This window comes from Dermacentor andersoni, chromosome 1 (genome assembly GCF_023375885.2).
Source record: "Dermacentor andersoni chromosome 1, qqDerAnde1_hic_scaffold, whole genome shotgun sequence".
NCBI lineage: Eukaryota > Metazoa > Arthropoda > Arachnida > Ixodida > Ixodidae > Dermacentor > Dermacentor andersoni.
This window is the reverse complement of record NC_092814.1, coordinates 341,998,030-342,018,747: the sequence shown is the minus strand read 5'-3', so window position 1 is coordinate 342,018,747 and position 20,718 is coordinate 341,998,030. Positions and strand designations below refer to the sequence as shown.

The following is a 20,718-nucleotide window of genomic DNA, read 5'->3' as shown; positions in this document are numbered from 1 at the left end:
CTGTACACAGCGCGAATCCCTGGCCTGTTCTTCCATAAGGTTGGAGTGCGGGCGGCTGTATTTTTGTCTCTCTCTTTCCTGGTTTTCGAAGGTGTTGTGTGGGTCAATGGGAGTTCCTTGAAAGGACTGACTAGTGCTCGGATGCTTATTGCTCGAGCAGTTCGGTCCACCCTCATTTTCCTCGAGTCCAGAGTGCGCCGGGCACCAAATTACCACCTGGTGAAATTCTGTGAATTTTGTATATGGGACGGTACCCGTCATGCACGAACAGCATGCTGCCTTAGAGTCCATCATGGCCAATGCAGATTGTTTCTTTTGCTTCTGCATCTCGAAAGGCCAGCGCTATGGCTGCTGCCTCCACGGTGCAGGTTAAAGGGTTCCGAATGGAAGTTGTTATCCCTGTGAACCAATTGAAGGCCACTATTTTGAATTTGTCTGTTGCCACTCTACATGCATCTGTGTAGTATACGTCTGGATTTCTTTCACATTTCTTTTGTAAAGCCTTTGATTGCACTTTTCTTCTGCTTTGGTGGTGTTCCGTGCTCATATTCTTTGGGATTCGTGAAACTAGAATTTCCTCTCTTGTTTGTCTGGGTAGCAAAACTGTTTTTTCTCAGCCATACTGCGCTATCAGGGGATATCCTGCCTTTTGTAACAGAGCCTTTCCTTGTTTTGTAGAATTCAGATGTTCTCTCTGAGGCATGACCACATGCCGTGTCATGTTCTTCATATGTGTTGTGAATACCAAGAGCCTCCAGCTTTTTGGCACATGTGTTTTTGTGAGCCCTAGCTGCCCTGATGATGGAGCTCACTTTAGACATTTCAGCCTTATTTAGTTTTTGAAAGGGGAGGCTATAGGTCACCCTGCTAATAATTAATGCTCGCACAAGCCTGACTGCCTCCGCTTCTTTGAAGCCTCTTTTTTGTTTTGTGACTCTGTGGATCATTTGTGCCACATTCCTTGTTCTTTGTCTTAATGTTTCTAGCATGTGTGATGCCCTGCTGTTGTCTTGGTACAAAAACTCAGAATACATTCAGGTATGTGGACACCAAGGGCAAGAAACAAGGAAGGAAATTGAGATTGGCTGGGTGGTTTCTTTTGATGCAGTGAAACGTAACTAAAGTCCACGTATGCATTCACACGACATCTGCACATGAACACGTTACTAAAATACATCAAAGCCTGACCAAGCAAACAAATTCGCAGGCCTATTTGAATTTATTCCATTTGTCCTTTTCAGCACTGGTCAAACGTGCAATACATGACTATGAAAACACAGTTAGTGTCTGTATACAAAAAAAAGAAATTGTAGGCTGTAACTGCCTGAAACTGTGATTTCTAATGCACAAACCTTTGTGCATAGACAACTTGATACAAGGAAGTGCTGGTACAGATTTCCCAGTGAAAATGCATGCAGTTTGAAGCTAATTATTTCACAAAACTGACAAAATGAACATAATTGTGTGCACACACTGCGTGCCTCCATTTAACACAGAAACAGGCTGGCTGTTCGCATTGTTCATGCTGCATAACAGTAATTTGCCGCCTTAAAAATAATGTTGCTGTGACGCAAATCGCTCCCAGTTGAAAAAGACAACAGGAATTCCTGTCGCAACTACGGAAATTTCTGTTGTACGACAGAAGTTCCTGATGTTTCTGTAGTTGCGACAGACATTTCTGACATTACGACAGAAATTCTGATGTCTCAACAGAATCATCCCGTCGTGAAGGCCAAGAGTTCTGAAGTCGCAACAACAACTAAATTTCTTTCGCAACAGCGATTCTGACGTCGCAACAGGAACTCTCTGTCGGGACTACACATTTTCGGTCGTGGCGTTAGAAATGTGCCACTTTCTGTCGCAGCGACATAATTTCTGACGCCGCGACAGAAGCGCTTTCAGTCGCGACGCTTTAAAATTGTATGTCAATTTCGCATCGGTGGTGTACCCTGTACTTTTCTCTTGCGCGGTATACAATCGTGCTTCTCCGAAGCCGGCAATGCTGATAGCACAGACACCGGTATTAAAGTCGACGTGGCCAATTGTTATAATTGTGCCGTGACGACGAAGCACCATAAATGTCCTACCGGCCTCCTCAATATCGGCCGCTGATGAAAATCATATCATCTGCGGGAATGGCTGCGTATCCGTTTTGTGTTATTTGGTAAGATGTGGCACACAGGCCTGTGGACTTACATGGGCCGTTACACTGACACAGTTAACTTCCCAGAAATATTGCATAAGCTTTTACAATGCGAAAAAGAAGTTTTGGGTTGTTCCACAAAGTTGCGTGAAGAGCTGTCTCGATCGGGTCTCATTATTCTGGTACAGCGCTGCCGAGAGATGCCAGTATGCTGTCAGAATGAACAATCATCCACGAATGTTTATGTAGCTATCTTGCATTGAACACAGAATTATATGCGCGCTCAAAAGTGCAGAGCGAGAGACAACTGTCGAAATTAGCAGTAACAACCTAACAGTGTCCCCGGTCACCGTTGTCTATTTCTGAATATCTTATTTAATATGGATATCCTACAGCAAAATCGATGTTCTAGCACTACACAATGTACCTGTCGATGGTAAGAACACTTTTACTTTTCTAGAGATGCGGCAGTTGACGCGGTGGAATGAAAGCGCATGTTGACTCTTAAAATGCAAATATAAACATAAACGCAAAGTGTTTGTATAGCTGAAATATGCTTCTAGGTGCATATTCGCCGTGGAGAAAGAAGAAGACGGCGTTCCGAACGGTCGCTTTTTTCATGTTCTCCGCTCCAAAGGTTTTATCGGCCCCTGGCCGAGGTGCTGCTCAGGCTTCAGCCAGCAGCAATGACTACCGTGTTGTGTTACCCCGTCTTCCTACCGGTAAGCTGGTTGCGGACTCCGTTTTCCTGCATGCTGACTTAAGTGGTCGACCGTACAGAGCCCAAGACTTCAGAGACGCCCTTCGGAACGTTATTGACCTGAAGGAAATAAGTTCCATCGGACAATTTCAGATGTCGCACGTGTGGATGGTGACGTGCAAATCATCAATTACAAAATCAAAGCTAGTCACGTGCGGAGAATTATCCGTAAAAGGTAGACGCTGCCTCGTTATTGACCCCGAGCCCACGGAAGTAAAAATGAAGCTTTTATGGCTTCCTGAGCGTTTGGAAGACGATTACATTCGAGATGCGCTCCAGGCTTACGGGAATGTGAAGTCCATATCAGTAGAAAGCTGGAGAGTATCGGAAATGGAGCAAATGCGCACCCTCAATCGTGACGTGGTGTTGACTCTTGCCGATGGAGTCGGCGTGGGCGACGTTCCGCATCTGCTACACGTTTGTGGAGTGCAGAGCCTTGTATTGATCCCAGGCCGGCCCCCGCTTTGTCTCCGCTGTAACAAGGCTGGACACATTCGTCGAAACTGCAGAACCCCACGTTGTGAAGCCTGCCGACGCTTTGGTCACACAGATGAAGAATGTGTTGTGACATACGCCGACAAGTTACGGCACAGGACAAGGCCTCCAGAAGAAAGCTTGCAGGAACACATAATGGATGTTACTGAGGTTCTCGATGCAACGGGAGACGTTCCCTCTTGCGCGGATACCAGCTGTGCCAGCAAGGCCCCTCTACATGTTAAAGAGAATGACATCGCAGAACTGCCCGTGGAAAAGGAAAGTACCGAAGAGAAAGAAGCGCCCGCTACCACACAGCCAGTTGCCGCCCAGCCAGCGAATGAGACAGCCGCTGATGACTCATCTGCTGCACCGAAGCACCTCAACACGTGCGCTGTGCTGGCAGAGGACAACCGAAGTAGCGCGGATACGTCAATTCCGAAGCGCCGTGCGACTAACAGATCAGAGTCAAGCACGGACAGCGAGACGGCCAGTACCACAAGAAAAGCACGTCGGCGCAAAACATCGACACATTCAGGAAAGTGCCGGCGATCACGGTCCAGGAGGCCTGGTGAGAGTTCGGAGGGAGCCTCGCCGTTACCCTCTAGGACCGACCGCATAGAGAATCAAGTCTAAATAGTGGGTAGTCACCATGGCCCTGTCCCAGCAACTTCTCTTCGCAACTTTAAACGTGCGAGGCCTTAGGTCTTTGCAGAAACAGGCGCAGCTTCGCCGGCTTTTGTCTAGGAAGCGCCTCGACTTCGTCGCCGTGCAGGAGACGAAGATTGAGAGTGATGACGAGACAGAAAGGGCTTTGCGACCTTTTCTGTCTGAATATAACGTCTGCGTTTCACACGCTCTTGGTTTATCCGCGGGCTGTTTCCTGTTTCTGAAAAAGAGCCTATTTTGTTCAGCACTTAGTTACCATGTAGACACTGAAGGTCGATATATATGTTGTGATTTTGTGTTGCAGGGTGTGCCATGGCGATTAGTCAACGTCTATGCATTTAATGACGCTGCAAAACGAATTGTCTTCTTTGATACTGTGCGTAGTCTAATGGACTGTGATCGTTGCATTGTGTTAATGGGAGATTTCAATTGTGTATGTGATCCGTGCGATCGAAGCGGCATTAACACTCAGCGGGACAGGAGTGGTGAAGTTTTATCTAACCTATTAGAAAGTGCAGGGCTCATTGACATAGGAGTGTCGGGACAGGGAGCTCGCTCTTATACACGAATTCAAGGTCGCTCTTATGCCCGCCTTGATCGGATTTATGTTTCTTCATCCCTCCTCTCCCGGGAACTGTCCTGCACTACTATCCCAGTTTCGTTCTCTGATCATTGCATGGTTATCGCAAAAATTGGTGAGAAATCTGTAACTAATTTCCGACCACAGTGGGCACTCTGGAAGCTTAACTCTGAGCTCCTAAATGATCAGGAATTTATTAATCGCGTGCGCATGACCCTAAAAAATTCTCTTTCTACTGACTTGCCGTTATTTGCAGCTTGGGAACTCTTTAAACAAGAGGTTCGTACAGTGGCTATAGAAATTGGATCGCTGAAAGCATTCCATAGAAAGAATGAAGAAACAATACTTCTTAAAAGCCTACACAACCTTTATCAGATGGAATGCGAAATGCCAGGCACTTACATTGTTGACATAGAAAATCTTAAATGTGAGTTGCAAAAGTATGACGCACTGCGTTACAGAGGTGCGCGAATTCGATCTCGAAACATGCGCGCTCTGCAATCTGAGCAACCAACACGTCAAGCTTTACTTGACGAGCGACGTCACGCGGTTTCCAAAGTAATTCCGGAAATATACTCCGAAGGTAGTCTTCTAACAAATACTAATGACATAATTTCTCAGTTCGAAACTTTGTACACTATGTTGTTTAGTGCGCCTCCGGATGATCACGATGCAAAAGTTTTAGAGAGTTTTGTATCTTTTGTAAAACCATTACAGGATGATGAATGTGCAGTTATGAGTGGTAGCCTTACGATCCAAGAAATTGAACTAGCTATTGATCAGCTGCCTATGTCGAAAACACCCGGCCCTGATGGACTTTCCTGTGAATTTTACAAAGCTTTCAAACCAATTATCAGCCCCATATTATTGGACATTTTTATTACAAGTTTAGAGGTAGACGCCCTTCCGCAATCTTTTTGCAAAACCCACACAGTTTTAATTCCAAAAAGTGCAGATAAGGAGAAACTGCGTTCTGTTGAAAGCTACCGACCAATCACATTGTCAAACGTGGATTATAAAATTTTTGCAAAAGTTTTATCGAATAGATTGCAATTTGCGATGTCAATTCTCATTGGTTCCCATCAGACGTGTGGAATTAGGGGCCGATCCATTCAAACCAACATACATATCGCCCGTACACTCCTTCAATACTGTTACGGTTCCACTGAGCAGCTTGCAATGCTCCAGGTAGACCTTGCTAAAGCTTTTGATCGTGTCAGTCACTCCTATTTATTTACTCTTCTGGAGCATGCCAATGTCGGCTCCGTTGTGCTTAAAGGCGTTAAGCTTTCTTATACGTGTTGTACTACTCGTTTAGTTATTAATGGCCAACTCTCTAAACCCGTTTCCATTTGCTCTTCGGTAAAACAAGGTTGCCCTATGTCCCCATTACTATTCGCCCTTTATCTGGAACCGCTATGCTTAAGCGTTATTCAGTCGAGTTACATCCATGGCTTCAATATACTGGGTCATGAAGTAAAAGTCTTAGCTTATGCAGATGATTTAGCGTTCTTCTGCACGGATAAGTCGAGTGTTGAAAAGGTAGTATCAACAATAGAGGAATTTGGCAGCGTATCAGGAGCACGAATGAACTCCGCAAAAAGCTTAGGCTTATGGTTTGGCTCATGGTGCTATACACCAGAACAGTTTGCAGGCGTTAATTGGACCGGTGTCCCGCCAAAGTATCTCGGCGTGCCGCTAGACGCATATAAATTAAGCGCACACTATTGGAAAGAACAAGTTTCGGCCCTGCAAAGTTACGCCCAGACATTCGTTCCACACCTACTTTCTATTTTTGGGAAAGCCGAGGCCTGCAATAAGTTCTTGGCAACAAAAATTTACTATGTATTGCAAGTTATACATTGTGCCAGGCTCTACATCCAACGCTTTCACCGAATCTTTGCAACCTTCGTATGGTCTTCAACTTTTGAGCCCATGAGGCGAGACAATATTTTCAGGCCCGTTAGTGAAGGTGGGCTGGGTTTAGTGCATCTTTATGTGCGGCAAATAGTGTCTCGTTTCTTCTTTTTTCGCGATACATCGCATCCTATACTTCGGTCATTCATGCAAGTCACACTTGTTAATGCGTTACCCGACTTAATTGTTTCTTCGAATTTTTCTTCGCGTTTATGCTTGTGGGGATTCATGCAAGAAGTTTACTTGGCGATTCGTTTCCTGACAGTTCGGTTTTCCACTGAATACTTGTACTCTGCGTCGCGTAAAACGTTATACAAAGATCTATTGTGCATGCTTTTTCCGCCTCCATTTTACCGATCACTATACATTCAATGGCCAGGTCACGATGCTCTAAAGCGAGTTCGCAAAATGTATGTATCCCCTTGCTGCAAAACGTTCTTTTATAAACTTCATAGTGAAACCATACCGGTTAAAACATGGCTACAGAAAAAGGGTATCTTTGTCTCTTCTGTTAACTGTCACCTTTGTGACGTGCCAGAGACGATTGAACATTGTTTTATTAGCTGCACCGACACCATACTATTTTGGGATGTCCTCCAACGGACTTTACAAAAAGACTTTCACATCAACGCTCATACTGTGCGATACCTGCTGCCGACCGCTGATAATAGTGCCCCTTTTGATATGTTTTTTCTCATCGGAATGCACAGTTTGTGGAAAACGCGAATGATGGACAGAAACGCCGAAACGGTTGTACCTACAAGGGTGAATTTCATCCAAATGACCCTACACCTAAAGCAGGTTTATGATGAACTTGATACCCAGCCGGACTGGTACCCCATTTTGGTGAGGTGCCTATCCTTACCACCCTTCTAAAGTGCAACCACATTTCTACCCACAGTATGCACGATGCCTTTTCTCTGAGTGACTGTCAGTGTGCTCTCCATTCTCTGACTATGCACAACTGGTGAATATCGGGTTGTTGCTACTGTAATAAATACCATGAAAGAAAAAAAAAAAATCGCCGTGGCGTAGTGGTAAGATGCTGGGCTCGGGATGCCTCAGTCCGGAGTTCGAATCCCCTGCGGGGAGTTTTTTTTTTCTTTTTTTTTTCTACAAACAAATTTACATAACTTTAAAGAGGTCTCTGTCAATTTTTAATTTAATATTGATCAAGAACTACAGGACGTCACACTACGGACAGCAGACCGACAGACTAAAATTTCCTGTTGTGTTTTTTCAAGTGGGCTGTCACAACCTATATCGACACTTAAGGCGAAGTGGTTATCAAACACGCCTGATGACGAAACTCCAATACTCTTTGACCCACCGTGGTTGCTATAAGCGTCCTTGGAGTTGTGCTTAGTATTAAGCACGAGGTCACAGGAACAGATCATGGTTCTGACACGTAAAACACGACAATTAAATTGAAAAAGAGAAAGAAAAAAGTTGAAACGTCTCTTTTTTGTGCGGCACTGGCTTCTTGAGTTTTATTGAAAGGACCGGTAAGTCTCAACACCGCGACATAAAACGTGTGAGCATTATGCGCATAGCGCAATGCTTCCGCGCCGTACTCACCACCGCAGCTTGAAAAGGCCGCGTCAAACATGAGGCAACTGGGCAAGCGGTAATCCGAAACGCGCCGTTTCCAAAGCAGTCGACACCGTACGCGGTCCGATTTTGTGAGGACTGTGGGTGAGGTTTCGCTAGCCGCTGTCATATCGTGGCGCAGGAGGGAATACCCGAGCACGGCCGGGCGAACCACAAAAGTGTATTGTAGTACACAGATATCGCGTCAAAGCGATGACTACGAGGTGGCCGATCACCGCCGTTCTGCGCAGTGGGGCAGGTAGCTTTCTTGTGAGGTTCCACACTACACGAAACACTCTCCGACGGCCGCCAAAATTACCTCGTAAGCACGCATATAGACACACACGCAGAACTACGATGAGCAAAACAGGTGCCGTCACCGGCGCCGACGACAGTGGCGCTTTGCGGGCTTTGCCTTCAGTTTCACGTTTAGTTGATGGGAAGACGAACAGAAGCGAGGACATTCTGCGGCCTAAGCCGTCGAAGTTTTGCATGGTCTCGCTTCCGAAGACAGCTCGTCAGATGCCGACCGGGGGTTCTGGCAGCGCGACAGGACATTGTGGTCGACGAGGCGAACAAAGCGTCTATTATATCGCCCTAAATAAGTTGGCTTGCACTCCGGAAACGTATAAATTTGCAGAAAGAAAAAAAAAAGAAAAAGAACCACTTGGACAATATATCTCTCCTTTCCCGTTTCCTTCTCACAGATGTGTAAAAGAAAAGAAAATAACGCATAAAATAAGAAACAGAACTCTGTTTACGCTAAAGGGAGGCCTGTATCTTCTAAACTCCCTCTTAAAAAGGATGTAGAATTGAGGTTCTGTCTCCTTCTTTCATCCGCATTTTGCGAGGGAGAGAAATGGAGGACGCTGAGCATTTCTACACCACTCTAAGGGAGCACGGTTTTCAGGCACGTAGTCTCAAGGGAGGTCACATCCCTTAAAATGCCTTTTTCGGCTCATTTCCGTTTACAGTGTACTACTCGCTGTTGAAAGGAATTGTGGGAATAACAGAGGTAGCGTATGAAGCGGAAGGGAGGTGGTGGTGTGCTGAAGATGAGGATAATGATGAGAGATGCGTAGCATACTGTCCGTCTGTACCGCGTACACGCACACTTCATGTTGCAGCACAGCCATCTTCGCGGATGGAGGTAGAGGTTACTGCTGTGTAGTTGCGACAATGTATATAGCTTGCAAGATTTTTTCAGCTCTTGGAGCCGCTGGAATGTTAAGACCAGATAGTAGCAGCTGCAGGACGTCGATTATATGTCGCAGCATGACATTCATGAGAGCCCGTTGGTGATTTTTCGTTGCACTGCCGTTCCTGGCGCTCACAGTCCGAGGCCATACATTCGTTTCCAGGCCTGTGCTGCTCGCTTGAAACAATATGGCTCGGAGAGGCCCACCGATGCCGATTCAAATACCTTCCGCTGGAACTGCGGAATGTGATCCAGGGGAAGCTCATTTGGACCTACAGCTTATTCACGTCGACGACGCGATAGTCTCTTCCGTTGCTGCGCTGACGCTGCCACCCCTTTGTGTGATATACTTCTCTTGCTCGTTTGGTTCAATATTTTTTATCTTCTTTTTCTATTGGGGACAATCATTGACATTTGCCTCGTCTGTTTCTCGGTAGGTCAAGCACTTAATTTTTTTTTGACCGTGCATAAACACGTTTAGTGGCTGCCTGCATTGCCAAGCCTCTTGCATTGTCTGGCCTCTGGAGACAGCGCTGGCGTGGCCTAGTTTTTGGGACTAGCGACATCGCAGTAGTTGGGGCACGTAAGGGCACACCGAGTGTCTCGCGTGGCCTACCATGACGTCATCAGGTATTGTATCTCCCTCGAAAAGAAGCTTGACGCTCGTCGATGACCTTCACTGTTGAAGAGAGAAGTCCTTGGAATTCTTCATCTGTTATGTCAATCACGACGTCGTAAATAACGCTTGCATTTTTTCTTAGTGTTTAAGTGCACCTCATTAATTCCTTTCAGAGCCAGAGTAGCCAAGGTATGTGTTGAGAATTTACGGAATTATATGAGACGTCGAGAGGCACAAACGCAATATTGCAACTTGCTAGTACGTAGGCGGTCCGTTGGGGCTGTGCTCACTCACGCGCTTACTTGACCTGCGGCATTTGCTCTTCAATCGCTTGACTTCCACGACGGTGTAGCTGTTGCAGGAGTGCGACTTTTCGCTGTTGCAGAAACAGGAACCGGACGTCTCCACGTCGACGTGGTGAGTCTTGCACAAATATCAGTGGTTGCCAAAGTGCAAAGAAGCGTGCCAAGCACAAGTAATGGTGAGCCGTCTGTCATCGCCTCGGACGGCTTCTCGTTCAAAAAGCTCTATTAAGCTTCAACTGTAACGAAATTATCGCAGCAATTTAAAGAATCTACGCTAGCTCAGCTCCTACAGTTAACCATGCATGCCTGAACGGGACAATGCAGAAAGCGGGCGGCGGATTACCATTGAATGCCTGGTGTTTCTGCGCATACCTGAAGAATGGTGCGTGATAAAGGTAAATGCGCGGACCCCAGAAATATGCGTTCGCTGCAGCCCCGCTAAACCTGAAGAAGCCAGAACCACTGAGCAGCCTGTACAGTTTATTCCAATGAACATTTGCGCAAAATTACGCAGATAAATTGCATTCGATGAAACGATAGAGTTTTTAGAGTTGTTCGAGTGTCCTGTATACCCCGCTTGACGTCTTAATGGGAGGTTGCGCTTCTTAGCCCAAGCGTGTTAGAATCCCTTCCGCTTCCCGAAGAGGGTTATATGAATGAGACACCAGCCCGTTCAAAGCATCAGTGGCGTGTTCGAAAAGAAAAACAAAGTGTTGAAATTACTGAGCAACCGTTCGTCATGTCACCTCTCGTACCCCCTTCGTTCTTCGACAGTTGAACCCGGTTCAACGAAACTGTGCAAATCTGCTTTCTTACGCCGTTTCTTCCTCTGACCTCTTCGTAACGCTTCCCGTTTCCAATATTCCCATTTTAATTACTTCCATCATAATGCTTACGCAGAAAAAGCCTTCGAGGGATCTCTGTAGAATCGACAATTGCGGATACCTAAGGCGGCGAAGTCTTCTTCCTCCTCTTAACGATGTGCTGGCGACACTAAAAAAAGTGTGCACGGTATGATTCTATTAAATTATGCGGGCATATGCCGTAAGCGGTCGTCCTCTGCTGTAGAGCCGGTCTGGTACTTTCTGTTGCTACGATAACACTGATAAAAGTTGGACTTGCACGTCAGCGTCTCTGTGCGTTGGTACTGACGATGACATTCATCCGCGATCAACAGGGGCGCGTGGTAGCAGTGAACCTTAGGTACCACTCGGTCATGTACCGATTGGAGAAGGTACAAAGAATTAAACTTAAAAAAGTGTAGCAATAACTCGAGCAACGCTATTAGTGTATCCTTTACTAAAAATGTGTGGTGTATGGTATTTCCAATGTTGTTGCGAAGGTGTCGACTCTGTGTTACCTGGTAGAAAATAGAAATCGCAGTATTTTCAGGGCACCATAGTATTCAGCTCTAAAAATTCTAATGTTCTACGTGCATGTATTACTGACGCAATATCGCTAACTAGAATCTCAATTTTTGGTCTGCAGGAGCTTCTGAACCGAATTTCATTATTTTTATTATTTTTGCAAGGGCACGTAACTTTTGATAAGTATAGGGCGGAGACAGTGACATAACAAGGTTGAACTATACTCAATAGACGGACGTAGACGCACTGATGGAGCCGATGTTCTTTCTTTAATTTTCACTGCTTTGTGACAGCGTTGTAGCTCCTTTTTTTGTTTAGGTAAATGTAACAAAATGGGGAAACAGATTGTTTCTTGCAATGAATATTCGGAACTCGTTTCGAGCCATAAACTCAGAAAGCCCATAAGCTGGTGCGGTTAGATCTGGCCGCAGTGGCCGCATTTCTACGGGGGCGAAACACAAATATGCTAGTGTACTTAGATTTAGGGGCCCTTTAGAGAGCCCCAACGGATGAGAAATTAATCCTCAGTCCCTCATTACGGCGTGTCTCATGATCAGACCGTCGTTTTGCTTATAAACACCACCGACAAGGGCGTAGCCAGGGGGCGGAGGGGCTTATGGGGCTTCAGCCCCCCCCCCCCCCCCGAAATTTTTTCGTGCTGTCCATGCACCGCCAACCCAAGCAATCCCCGGTGCCGGAAATCATTCTCAATTTTCCCTAGAATGTCTTTTTCATGCTCTAAAAGACATTTCAGCGCGAACCTTGCGAACTCGGGCTGGATGTCACGGCAGCGCCCATGTACAGGAAGTAACATAACGCCAAGCAGCCCCATCCGAGCACAAAGTTTCAAGGGCGTTTTGATGGCGAACGGGCTCGCGACGGCATCTTGCAGAGGCCGCGGAATCTACGCAGCGCATTGATGTCAATTCCGAAATTTATGGCTATAAATTTCTCATAAACTTTTGATGTCAAAGGTGCATTGAGATTTCCAAAGTTGTGCTTTAGATTTTCAATTCAGGAACTTTGTGGGTTTTATGTTACTATAAATATTGGATTCCAAAGGTGCATGACTTTTCTAAAGTCTTACATCAGACCACACAACGAGCCAAGCCAAATCAACACGCTATCAGACAAGTTGACAAAGCCAGCAGCGAGGTCGGATGAGATGAAGTGTTGTGGTGGTTCATTTTTGCCGTCATGACACATAAAAAATATCTTTTTTTTTCAACTACTCCAAAGCATCCACGTCAAGACACTAAAGTCAGCCAAGGTAACTACGTTTTTATGTATTTTTTCTACTTCGACTTTTATTCGCGAGGACACATTGAGCCCCTTCAATTTTTTTTGGTTCTCGCTACCCTATACCCGAGGGCTGCAGAGGCAGCCAGAGTGCATGCGTTTTTCTCGTGTTACCACAGAACACTTATACAGACTGGTGTTACGCCGACCACCGCGCGGCGCACTTCAATGCGCGTTCGTTTTTTTTCTGGCCGAGTGGATTTTCGCCTGGCAGAGTTAGGGCACTTTCTGGCTAGGAGACGAGAATAAGAAACTATCGTCGCTCGCCGCCATCACTGTGGGGACTCGACGAGTTGCACCGCGTTCGCTTGAGCGCAACCTCTACGGAAAGTCTTGTATCGCCAGTGTAGGATACCGAGCAGTATGCGTATGGTTCTCGGTGGACCATGCGTCTGGCGTTTTCTTCAATACTCTTTCGGTAGCTACCTTAGGTGCCCAAAGTAGGCATTTGATTATGGTCAACATACTTTGCGCTTTTTCATATCCGTGCCCCAGCCCCAAAAAAGAAAAAGAAAGGCGTTGTGGCGCAGCGAATTGTCGTATGGTGAAAGTTCGATTTTGTTACTTCTTCTTTTGCGGACAGTAATGGGCCACGGGACGCTTCAGTTTCCGGATAGTCTTATTATATAGTATTGCGATAGCAATTATATGGACACTCCAGGCGCATTCCTGCCGTCGCCATCGCCCTCATGTTTCGCATAAAGTCCAAGGGCGATAGCATCGTGACCGCGCACCGCATGCTGTATCTGCGAGTGAAAGCGTGGGGAAGGGGATGGGGGGCTGGAATTGGTGAGACGGCGATGGTGGCTCAGTCTTGTGTGCGCAAAAGGGAAAAGCGGGGAGCAAGCGCGCCGCCTTCCGTCGCGCGCGATACATCGTGGGAGTGGATGGAATGGGGGTGGGATCTAGGATTCAGTGAATCTCTGATTGCGCACCATGTTTATTTGCCTTGTTTGACGCATTGTATACAGTGTACAGTTTACAGTATACAGTTTTTAGATACTTACATTTATTGGAGACTTATACGTATATTTAAACATCTTGTTGCGAGGTTTTGTGTATACGTGCAGTGAACTTTGTTTCCAGTAACACTTTTCGCCTTCTTTCAAGCTGTATCTTCGCATTTGTATATTCCATTGTATCTTCGCATTTCTAATGGACGAAGGCGAGTAAAATGAAAGTGAGCCAACCCACCCCGCGCAATAATTGTTCGGTCCATTATCTGCGAGGCATGCACGTGACACAGAGACATCTCTCTATTACAAAAGTGACACGCAGGTCTGAGTATCAACGTTGTTTAATGCGCTGGGTTGAACATGGTTGCGCGACATAATGGACGCCCTAGAAGTTGAGCAGCGTGGTGCCCTGAGGTTTTTGACAGCTGAAGTTATTTACCAAAAAGAAATTAGTCGCCGTGTGGCGGCCGTGTACGTTGAATATTGCATTAACTGGCCACTGTGAAGCGTTCTAGCAAACGATTCAAAGAAGGACGTGAAAGTTGCAAATACGATCCAAGACCGGGCCAAAGCCATCGTGCAATCACCCCTAACAGATTGGCAAAGGTTGATGAGCTGATGAGACAAGAACGGAAGATAAGCATCGATAAACTGGCAGAGTGTGTGAACATCAGTCGCGGTTCGGTTCACGCCATAATTCATGAACATCTCGGTTATCCGCTCTTGTGTGCGCAATGGTTGCCAAAGATTTTGAACTACGGCCAGAAGACGGAGAAGTTCAGCGCTACCTTGACTGATTTGACCCGGTATCACAATAAGGGTGACGACTTCTTGTCTCCAATTGTGATCGAGGACGAACCGTTGTGCCACTTCTACGAACCTGAAACACGACAGCAAAGCTTACAGTGGAAGCATTCGAATTCACCACCCCCAAGAAAGGAAAGGCCGTCATTTCCACCGGAAATGTGTTTTTGGCTTTTTTTTTTTCGATTGTCAGGCGCTATTACTGATTGAATTTGCTAAATCTTGAGAGACTATCAATTCGTTTCGTCATTGTAAAACGCCAGATCGGCTGCGTGTCACTATCAGGAACAAACTACGTGGAAAATTGACGAATGGGTTCATGTTGTTCCACGACAATGCCGTCCCCACGTCAAGGATGTGGTTAATACAATACTGGCAATGTTCAAGGGGGAAACACTGCAACATCCGCCATACAGCTCAGACCTGTCGCCTTGCAACTTCCACTTTTTGGAGCATTTGAAAAACAGCTCAAGGGAACCAGATTCGTGTCGGACGGTGGCGTGGAAGAGTCAGTTGCAGACATTTTGAAGCAGCAGCCCAAGAAGTTTAATGAGACGGGAATCACGCGACTCGTTAGACAACGGGACAAATGTCTAAAGGATAATGGAGACTACTTTTAAATCAGGTGCCCCGTTTGTCATATATTCGCACTGGCTGACTTTCGTTTCACTCGCCCTCGTTTATATTTCAAAACTCCTGCTTTTTATACGGGCTCTCTGTTGCGGCTATAATTTCGGTGCACGATACTCACGATACACGACCGGTGACAGCTGTTCCTGCCTAATACATTGGAACAACTGACAGCATCACTGAGATTTCTCACTGGCCGTTGCATATGTACAAGAATCTAAACAAGGTTCTTGAATGACAAAGTTTCATTACAATATTTGTCCTCAGCTTGTTAATTTCATGGCCTTTGCATCTTTCATATCAGCGGCATGCACTGCCTAGCTGGTTTCGAACTAATATAGTTCTAAAGCTCGTGTGATATTTTGTTTACTTATTAAATAGAGAAAAAACGTGGAAGCATTGATATCGGTTATTTTGGGCACAATTTTTGGCACATACAAGTATATTCGTGTATGAAAAAATACCTATATTACTTGTTTTGACAGTGCGTAGCGTTCGAGAATTCGTTTGCAGCATCTTTAGCAATGACAATGCAGTTATTCTTCATGTATTTCATCCCCAGACAAATTGTTTAAGAGGAAGCTGTAGCTCGCACCCAACTCCGACGCGGCTTGTTCAAATACATGTAAAACGCAGAAACGCTTTTTTTGTGATAACCCCCGGATTGCTTTTAATGAAATTAGTTACATTTGAGAAAGAAAGTTGAATTCTAGTGTCTGTTGGAAGCGGAATTTCGATTTAGGGCCTGAACATTGTTTCAATATTTTGAAAAACTTGAAAGTTTCCACCAAAAATAGAAGCATGACGTTTACGAACTAATAGCTCTGCATCAAGCACGCATGTCGCTGTTCAGTAAACGGCATCTACAGTCAAAGCGGACAAATTTGGTGTGTCAATTCGTATCTTACGTGAATTGGCTACGTTGTGTACAGGGATGCTGCGAAAGCCGTATTTCCATAATGTTAATTTCTTGAGATTCACGTGTAAGATAGAATTTTTGTTCACTGTAGATGTACTATTAGGTGCAATTCATGGAATTGTGAAATCATTTTTCATTGCCGAGTTATATAGCTTTAAACACGATAGTTTAGATTTCTGAAAATTGGCGATTTTGGAGAATTTTTAATAAAGAATTTAAAATATAAATGAAAAATGCGAAACCAACAGTCTCTAGAATTAACGTTTTTCTTTTAACTGCAACAAACCTCATCATATTTGGTGCATTGGCTGTAGAGAAAAACGAATTCTCCTTCTACATGTATTTAGAAACGAGCACCCGAGCTAAAGCTTCCTCTTAAGGAGGAGACCGAGCTGCAATGTGAGCCCCCACCACCGAAAGAAATTTCTGGCTACGCCACTGACCACAGATGTATTACTTTTAACATATGCAGGACAAGAGTCGGGCTGCCCACAAGCGTAAACTTTAGTACTTGTGTTGCGAAACCTTCGTCTACGACCTACTCTGAGGTAGATGAAGCTTTAATGTACGGGCACAGTCCACTTTAATAGGAGGTAGTACTTGGGGTCCAATACACCGCGGGTACCTTCATGAACACCTGCACGGGTCTGTGATGAGTATTCGTGCGAGTACCTTGGTTATGTGAAAAAAAAAAAGCTATTTTTCTCTCCGTTACGCAGCTTGTGTGTTTCCTTCTGGGCTAGCAACTCTTTACACTTCCCACTGCCAGATTCGTATGCGGCTCTGTTTCCGCCATGGACATCGCAGCTGTTCATAAGAGCTTTGCGGTCGTTTCCCAGCTGGCCGCTTCATTTCCAAGCAATACCATCAATATTACCACTGGCATCAAGGTTAACATCCTTGACGAAAGCATTCCTGACGCAACGACATCGTCTTGCGACCTGAAGTGGCGTACGAAAGTGCGTCGCGCCTTACTTTCGTCCAGAGTCCCCCACCACGATGTTCGTCACAACCGTATTGCATTTTTGGCACGTAAAATCGCAATATTTTAAGTGTCGGGCTCACTAAAGTGTAACTCAAAACTGACTTGGAATAAGACATTTTATGTGGTGATACATAATATACACAATCCAAAGGATGCAGCAAGCGTTATGATGGACCATGTGCCAAGATGTTTAACTATAAGGAAATGGACGCACCTACCGACGCACCTGTTAATGTGATTTAAAGGAACTCGATGCAAGTATGAAATTTACTAATGATGTCTGGAAAAGACTATTTTAAATGAGACTGACAATCCACCAGATGTCTTATAAATGCTGTGACAGCCTAAAGTAGGACGAAAGCTTCATGCACATGACTGCGACGCGCAGTGGAATCACTGCAATCGTGATTCTGGGAGTGAGACAACAGGCCATTTGGCGACACTTCAAATGGCATCTCTTCGCTCGACGATAGGATTACGACATACGCGAAGATTGAGATTGGGCAATAAATAGCTCCTTTATTGTAAATATATACAATCAAATTACTTCGTACAAGAGTATCTTAAGAATCATATCAACGCCACTCTCGGAAAGCATCCGCACTGGAGAGCGAAAGCATCGACAAAATAACAATGATGCCACCACAGCCATCTCGAGGAATGCGGGCCAGAAGGACGAGGAGGTGCCCAACGGCTGAGCCGACGTCGCCCACGTAGGCCGCGAGTATGTGGAACAGGCTGCGGAGTGGGGAAGGCAGGCTTGGGTAGGAGCACCACTTCCGCCGTGTCTTCCTCCTGGTAGCAGAACATGCTCAGGAGACGTCAATCCTTGCCACCGTCCTTATCTTGCTGCACGCAATACATCGCGTAAGTGCTTGGACCACGCCACTGCAGGCCACCTCCGAATACCTGTGGTTGAAAACGATATAGACGGATCAAGGTCATCATTCTCTGGACTGGAACGGCTTCTTCTGACCGGTCGCCATTCTTCCATGAACAACGCGCTTCACTGGAGTCGACTCTTTCACTACGTGAGACGAAGCTGCCCCACGTAGAGGACAAGGATGAAGTCTGTGACAATGAAGCCGGTGCTCCGTTGTTGGCCGACGCACATGGCAAGGAAGAAGCCTGCACCAAAGGTTACGAAGGACGGTTACGAATGTGGATGTAGATAGGCTGGTGGCATCCTAATAATTCCAAGCTAATTAATTTAACTTTTCTTGTTCGTAGGCGAACGTTGCCTTCCTCTCGCGAGCAACACAAGGCACGGGAGTCGCGAATGGCATTTCGGCAACCCTTTCTGCAAGCTCCAGCTAGCCTTGCAATGTGAAGTGGAGCAACTGGCAACATTGTATGTCACGTTTTACTCCGGTTCCTTGCTAATTAAGTGTCATGATGTAGTGCTAAAGAAACGGACATTGTCAAAGACGGTTGGCTGTGGGCTTTCTGCTCAATGTGCAGGGGCTAAATATTCGCATGCTGAAGGACCAGATAGCGGAAGGCCGCTATAGCGATCGACTGAAGGGGTCACTGACCGTCAATAGCACACATCCCGATTTTTAAGGAACACTGCTCTCTCTCTCTCTCAGTCTCTCCCTCTCTCTCTCGCACATAGACGCACGCGCGTACACCATAAGCAACTGTCTTCAACTAATCTGAACAGCTTCCATACATGCACGGAAGATTGATAACATCACTGTGCGACAGAATAGCGCGACCGCGCAACTAGGGTGGTCATTTCAAATCTTATTATCTAGCTCCATATCTAGCTCCATACTGCTGCTGTTGAAAGGCGATAACCCTATTATGTTTACAGTTTAAACACTACGGTAGTGAAAGCTGGTCCTTATGCTCATCGACCCATGAGGTGTGACGAATCGCTTCAATTACGCAATCCATGATCTCTGCTTTGTGTTTGTGTGTTGCATTGTTTATTAAGATTCATAAAAGTTAAGCACTGAGTTATCTCAAATTACGCGTATAATTAAAAGATATGTTCATCATATTGAAATTGCGACTTCTAAAAGCACAATGCTATTCCCGCTACTTCATAGTATGAATTGTGAATGTGCAATCATTGTCAAAGGGATTGTGTGCAAAAAACTCGCAGTGGACATCCATGTGAAATAAAAGTTGTACAAGCGTCGAGACAAAACTTCAGCAACGCGCCTGCACCACTTTGGCATTGACGTGTCACATGGCGTAGTGAAGTGTGGGCGCTAGTTTTTGACTGTTGGCTTAGTATACTGCCTGTCTAATTGCGTTTAGTGGCCTGAGGAGCACGTGATAAAATAGGAAGGAAAATTCTGCTTGTAGATTATGTGGTCACTTTCCGCACCCACACAATGACATATCCGTTGACACAAAATAATTTTGTCGTTCATTTAAATGATGCAGCCTCATACACAGTAATTTTTGTGATGTTTTACGTGCCAGAACGACAATCCAGTGATCAGTCGCACTACTCCTGCATTTATTTTACTACTCGGGGTTCTTTGCCGTGTAACGAATGCTTTTGCACGAGCGTTTTTGCATTCCGCCCCTGCAGGAATTTGGCGCCCCGCCTCTGGGATCGAACACATGACCTCAACCTCTGGAAGCGACAACATGGCCGGTGCGCTACCCTGACTGGTTATTACCTCGTCATCTATTAGTTGCTATTGTTATTCACTCACAGCGGTCACTGCAAGGACAAAATATATCTAAAGAAGATGGATTGATTGGCTGCACACAGAGGCACTTCTTTAATTATACGTTTCTTGTGGTTTAGTATCTGTAAAACTAGACAAACGACTTATAGACAAGTACTTACAATTACCTACACTAAGACGCCAACTTGAGAATTAAAATGAATAAACAAAAACACATGAGACACCGTTCCATTTTTACTGGTCAATATTGTGAAGAGGTTTTCTATCCAAACAGTTATAGATCAGAAGGTCAGCATGGCGCATCTTAGATTCAATAGAAAGATATTCTGTCACGCACAGTGCTATCTCTGCCTGTGAACTCAACTTAACTGCAGGGCAGCTACGTACACTCACGGCGAATGAATAACCGTGACTTGCCAGGGCTCTGCAGGAGCGCATCCTTTCGTGTCGGAGCCAGAAGCACGGTAGGATGCTGGAGTCGCCAGGTGCTGCTGCTGATCCCAGAGAGCAGCTTGACATGGCGTCATGGCGGCACTTGCGCTGGAAGACGTGGCGAGGAGACCTGCTGCAGTCCTTGTGGCGCCCAAGCAGCCGGAGGGAAAACTGGTCGGTGGAAGCCTGCTGTGTAGCCCCGTGAACACGACGTCGGATGCAGAGTGAGACTGGACGGCGGACGACATCAGTTCGCCGTTGACGTCTTGCATGAGGGTGCCTTCGCATCCTGCAGCAACGCGTGAACGACTTCGGAGCGGCTGAAGGGGCCATCTTCTCCGAGTTGCTTTTCTTCGTTGGCTGGTTGCGCTCGTGCAGCGTCTCGTGCAGCGTCGAACACAGAAGGGCGCTTCGTCTTTT

The 20,718-nt window shown here is 45.8% G+C and overlaps 1 protein-coding gene across 1 annotated transcript; it reads left to right on the top strand.

The window, feature by feature from the left end:
- The first annotated feature begins 2,727 nt into the window (after positions 1 to 2,727).
- On the top strand, positions 2,728 to 20,503 carry LOC126542528 (uncharacterized). Its single transcript, XM_072289225.1, has 3 exons — positions 2,728 to 3,766; positions 19,764 to 19,829; positions 20,287 to 20,503. The coding sequence occupies exons 1-3, from the start codon at positions 2,763 to 2,765 to the stop codon at positions 20,501 to 20,503; spliced, it is 1,287 nt and encodes a 428-aa protein (XP_072145326.1). The 5' UTR covers positions 2,728 to 2,762.
- The last annotated feature ends 215 nt before the right edge of the window (positions 20,504 to 20,718 follow it).

What these genes read in the sequence shown, in the direction of transcription:
- LOC126542528 (XM_072289225.1), top strand. Translation starts at nt 2,763, where the DNA reads ATGTTCTCCGCTCCAAAGGTTTTATCGGCCCCTGGCCGAGGTGCTGCT. An exon ending in GCACCGAAGCACCTCAACAC is followed by an intron (nt 3,767 to 19,763) that starts GTGCGCTGTGCT and finishes CCGCCCCTGCAG; the next exon opens with GAATTTGGCGCCCCGCCTCT. An exon ending in TGGAAGCGACAACATGGCCG is followed by an intron (nt 19,830 to 20,286) that starts GTGCGCTACCCT and finishes GTGACTTGCCAG; the next exon opens with GGCTCTGCAGGAGCGCATCC.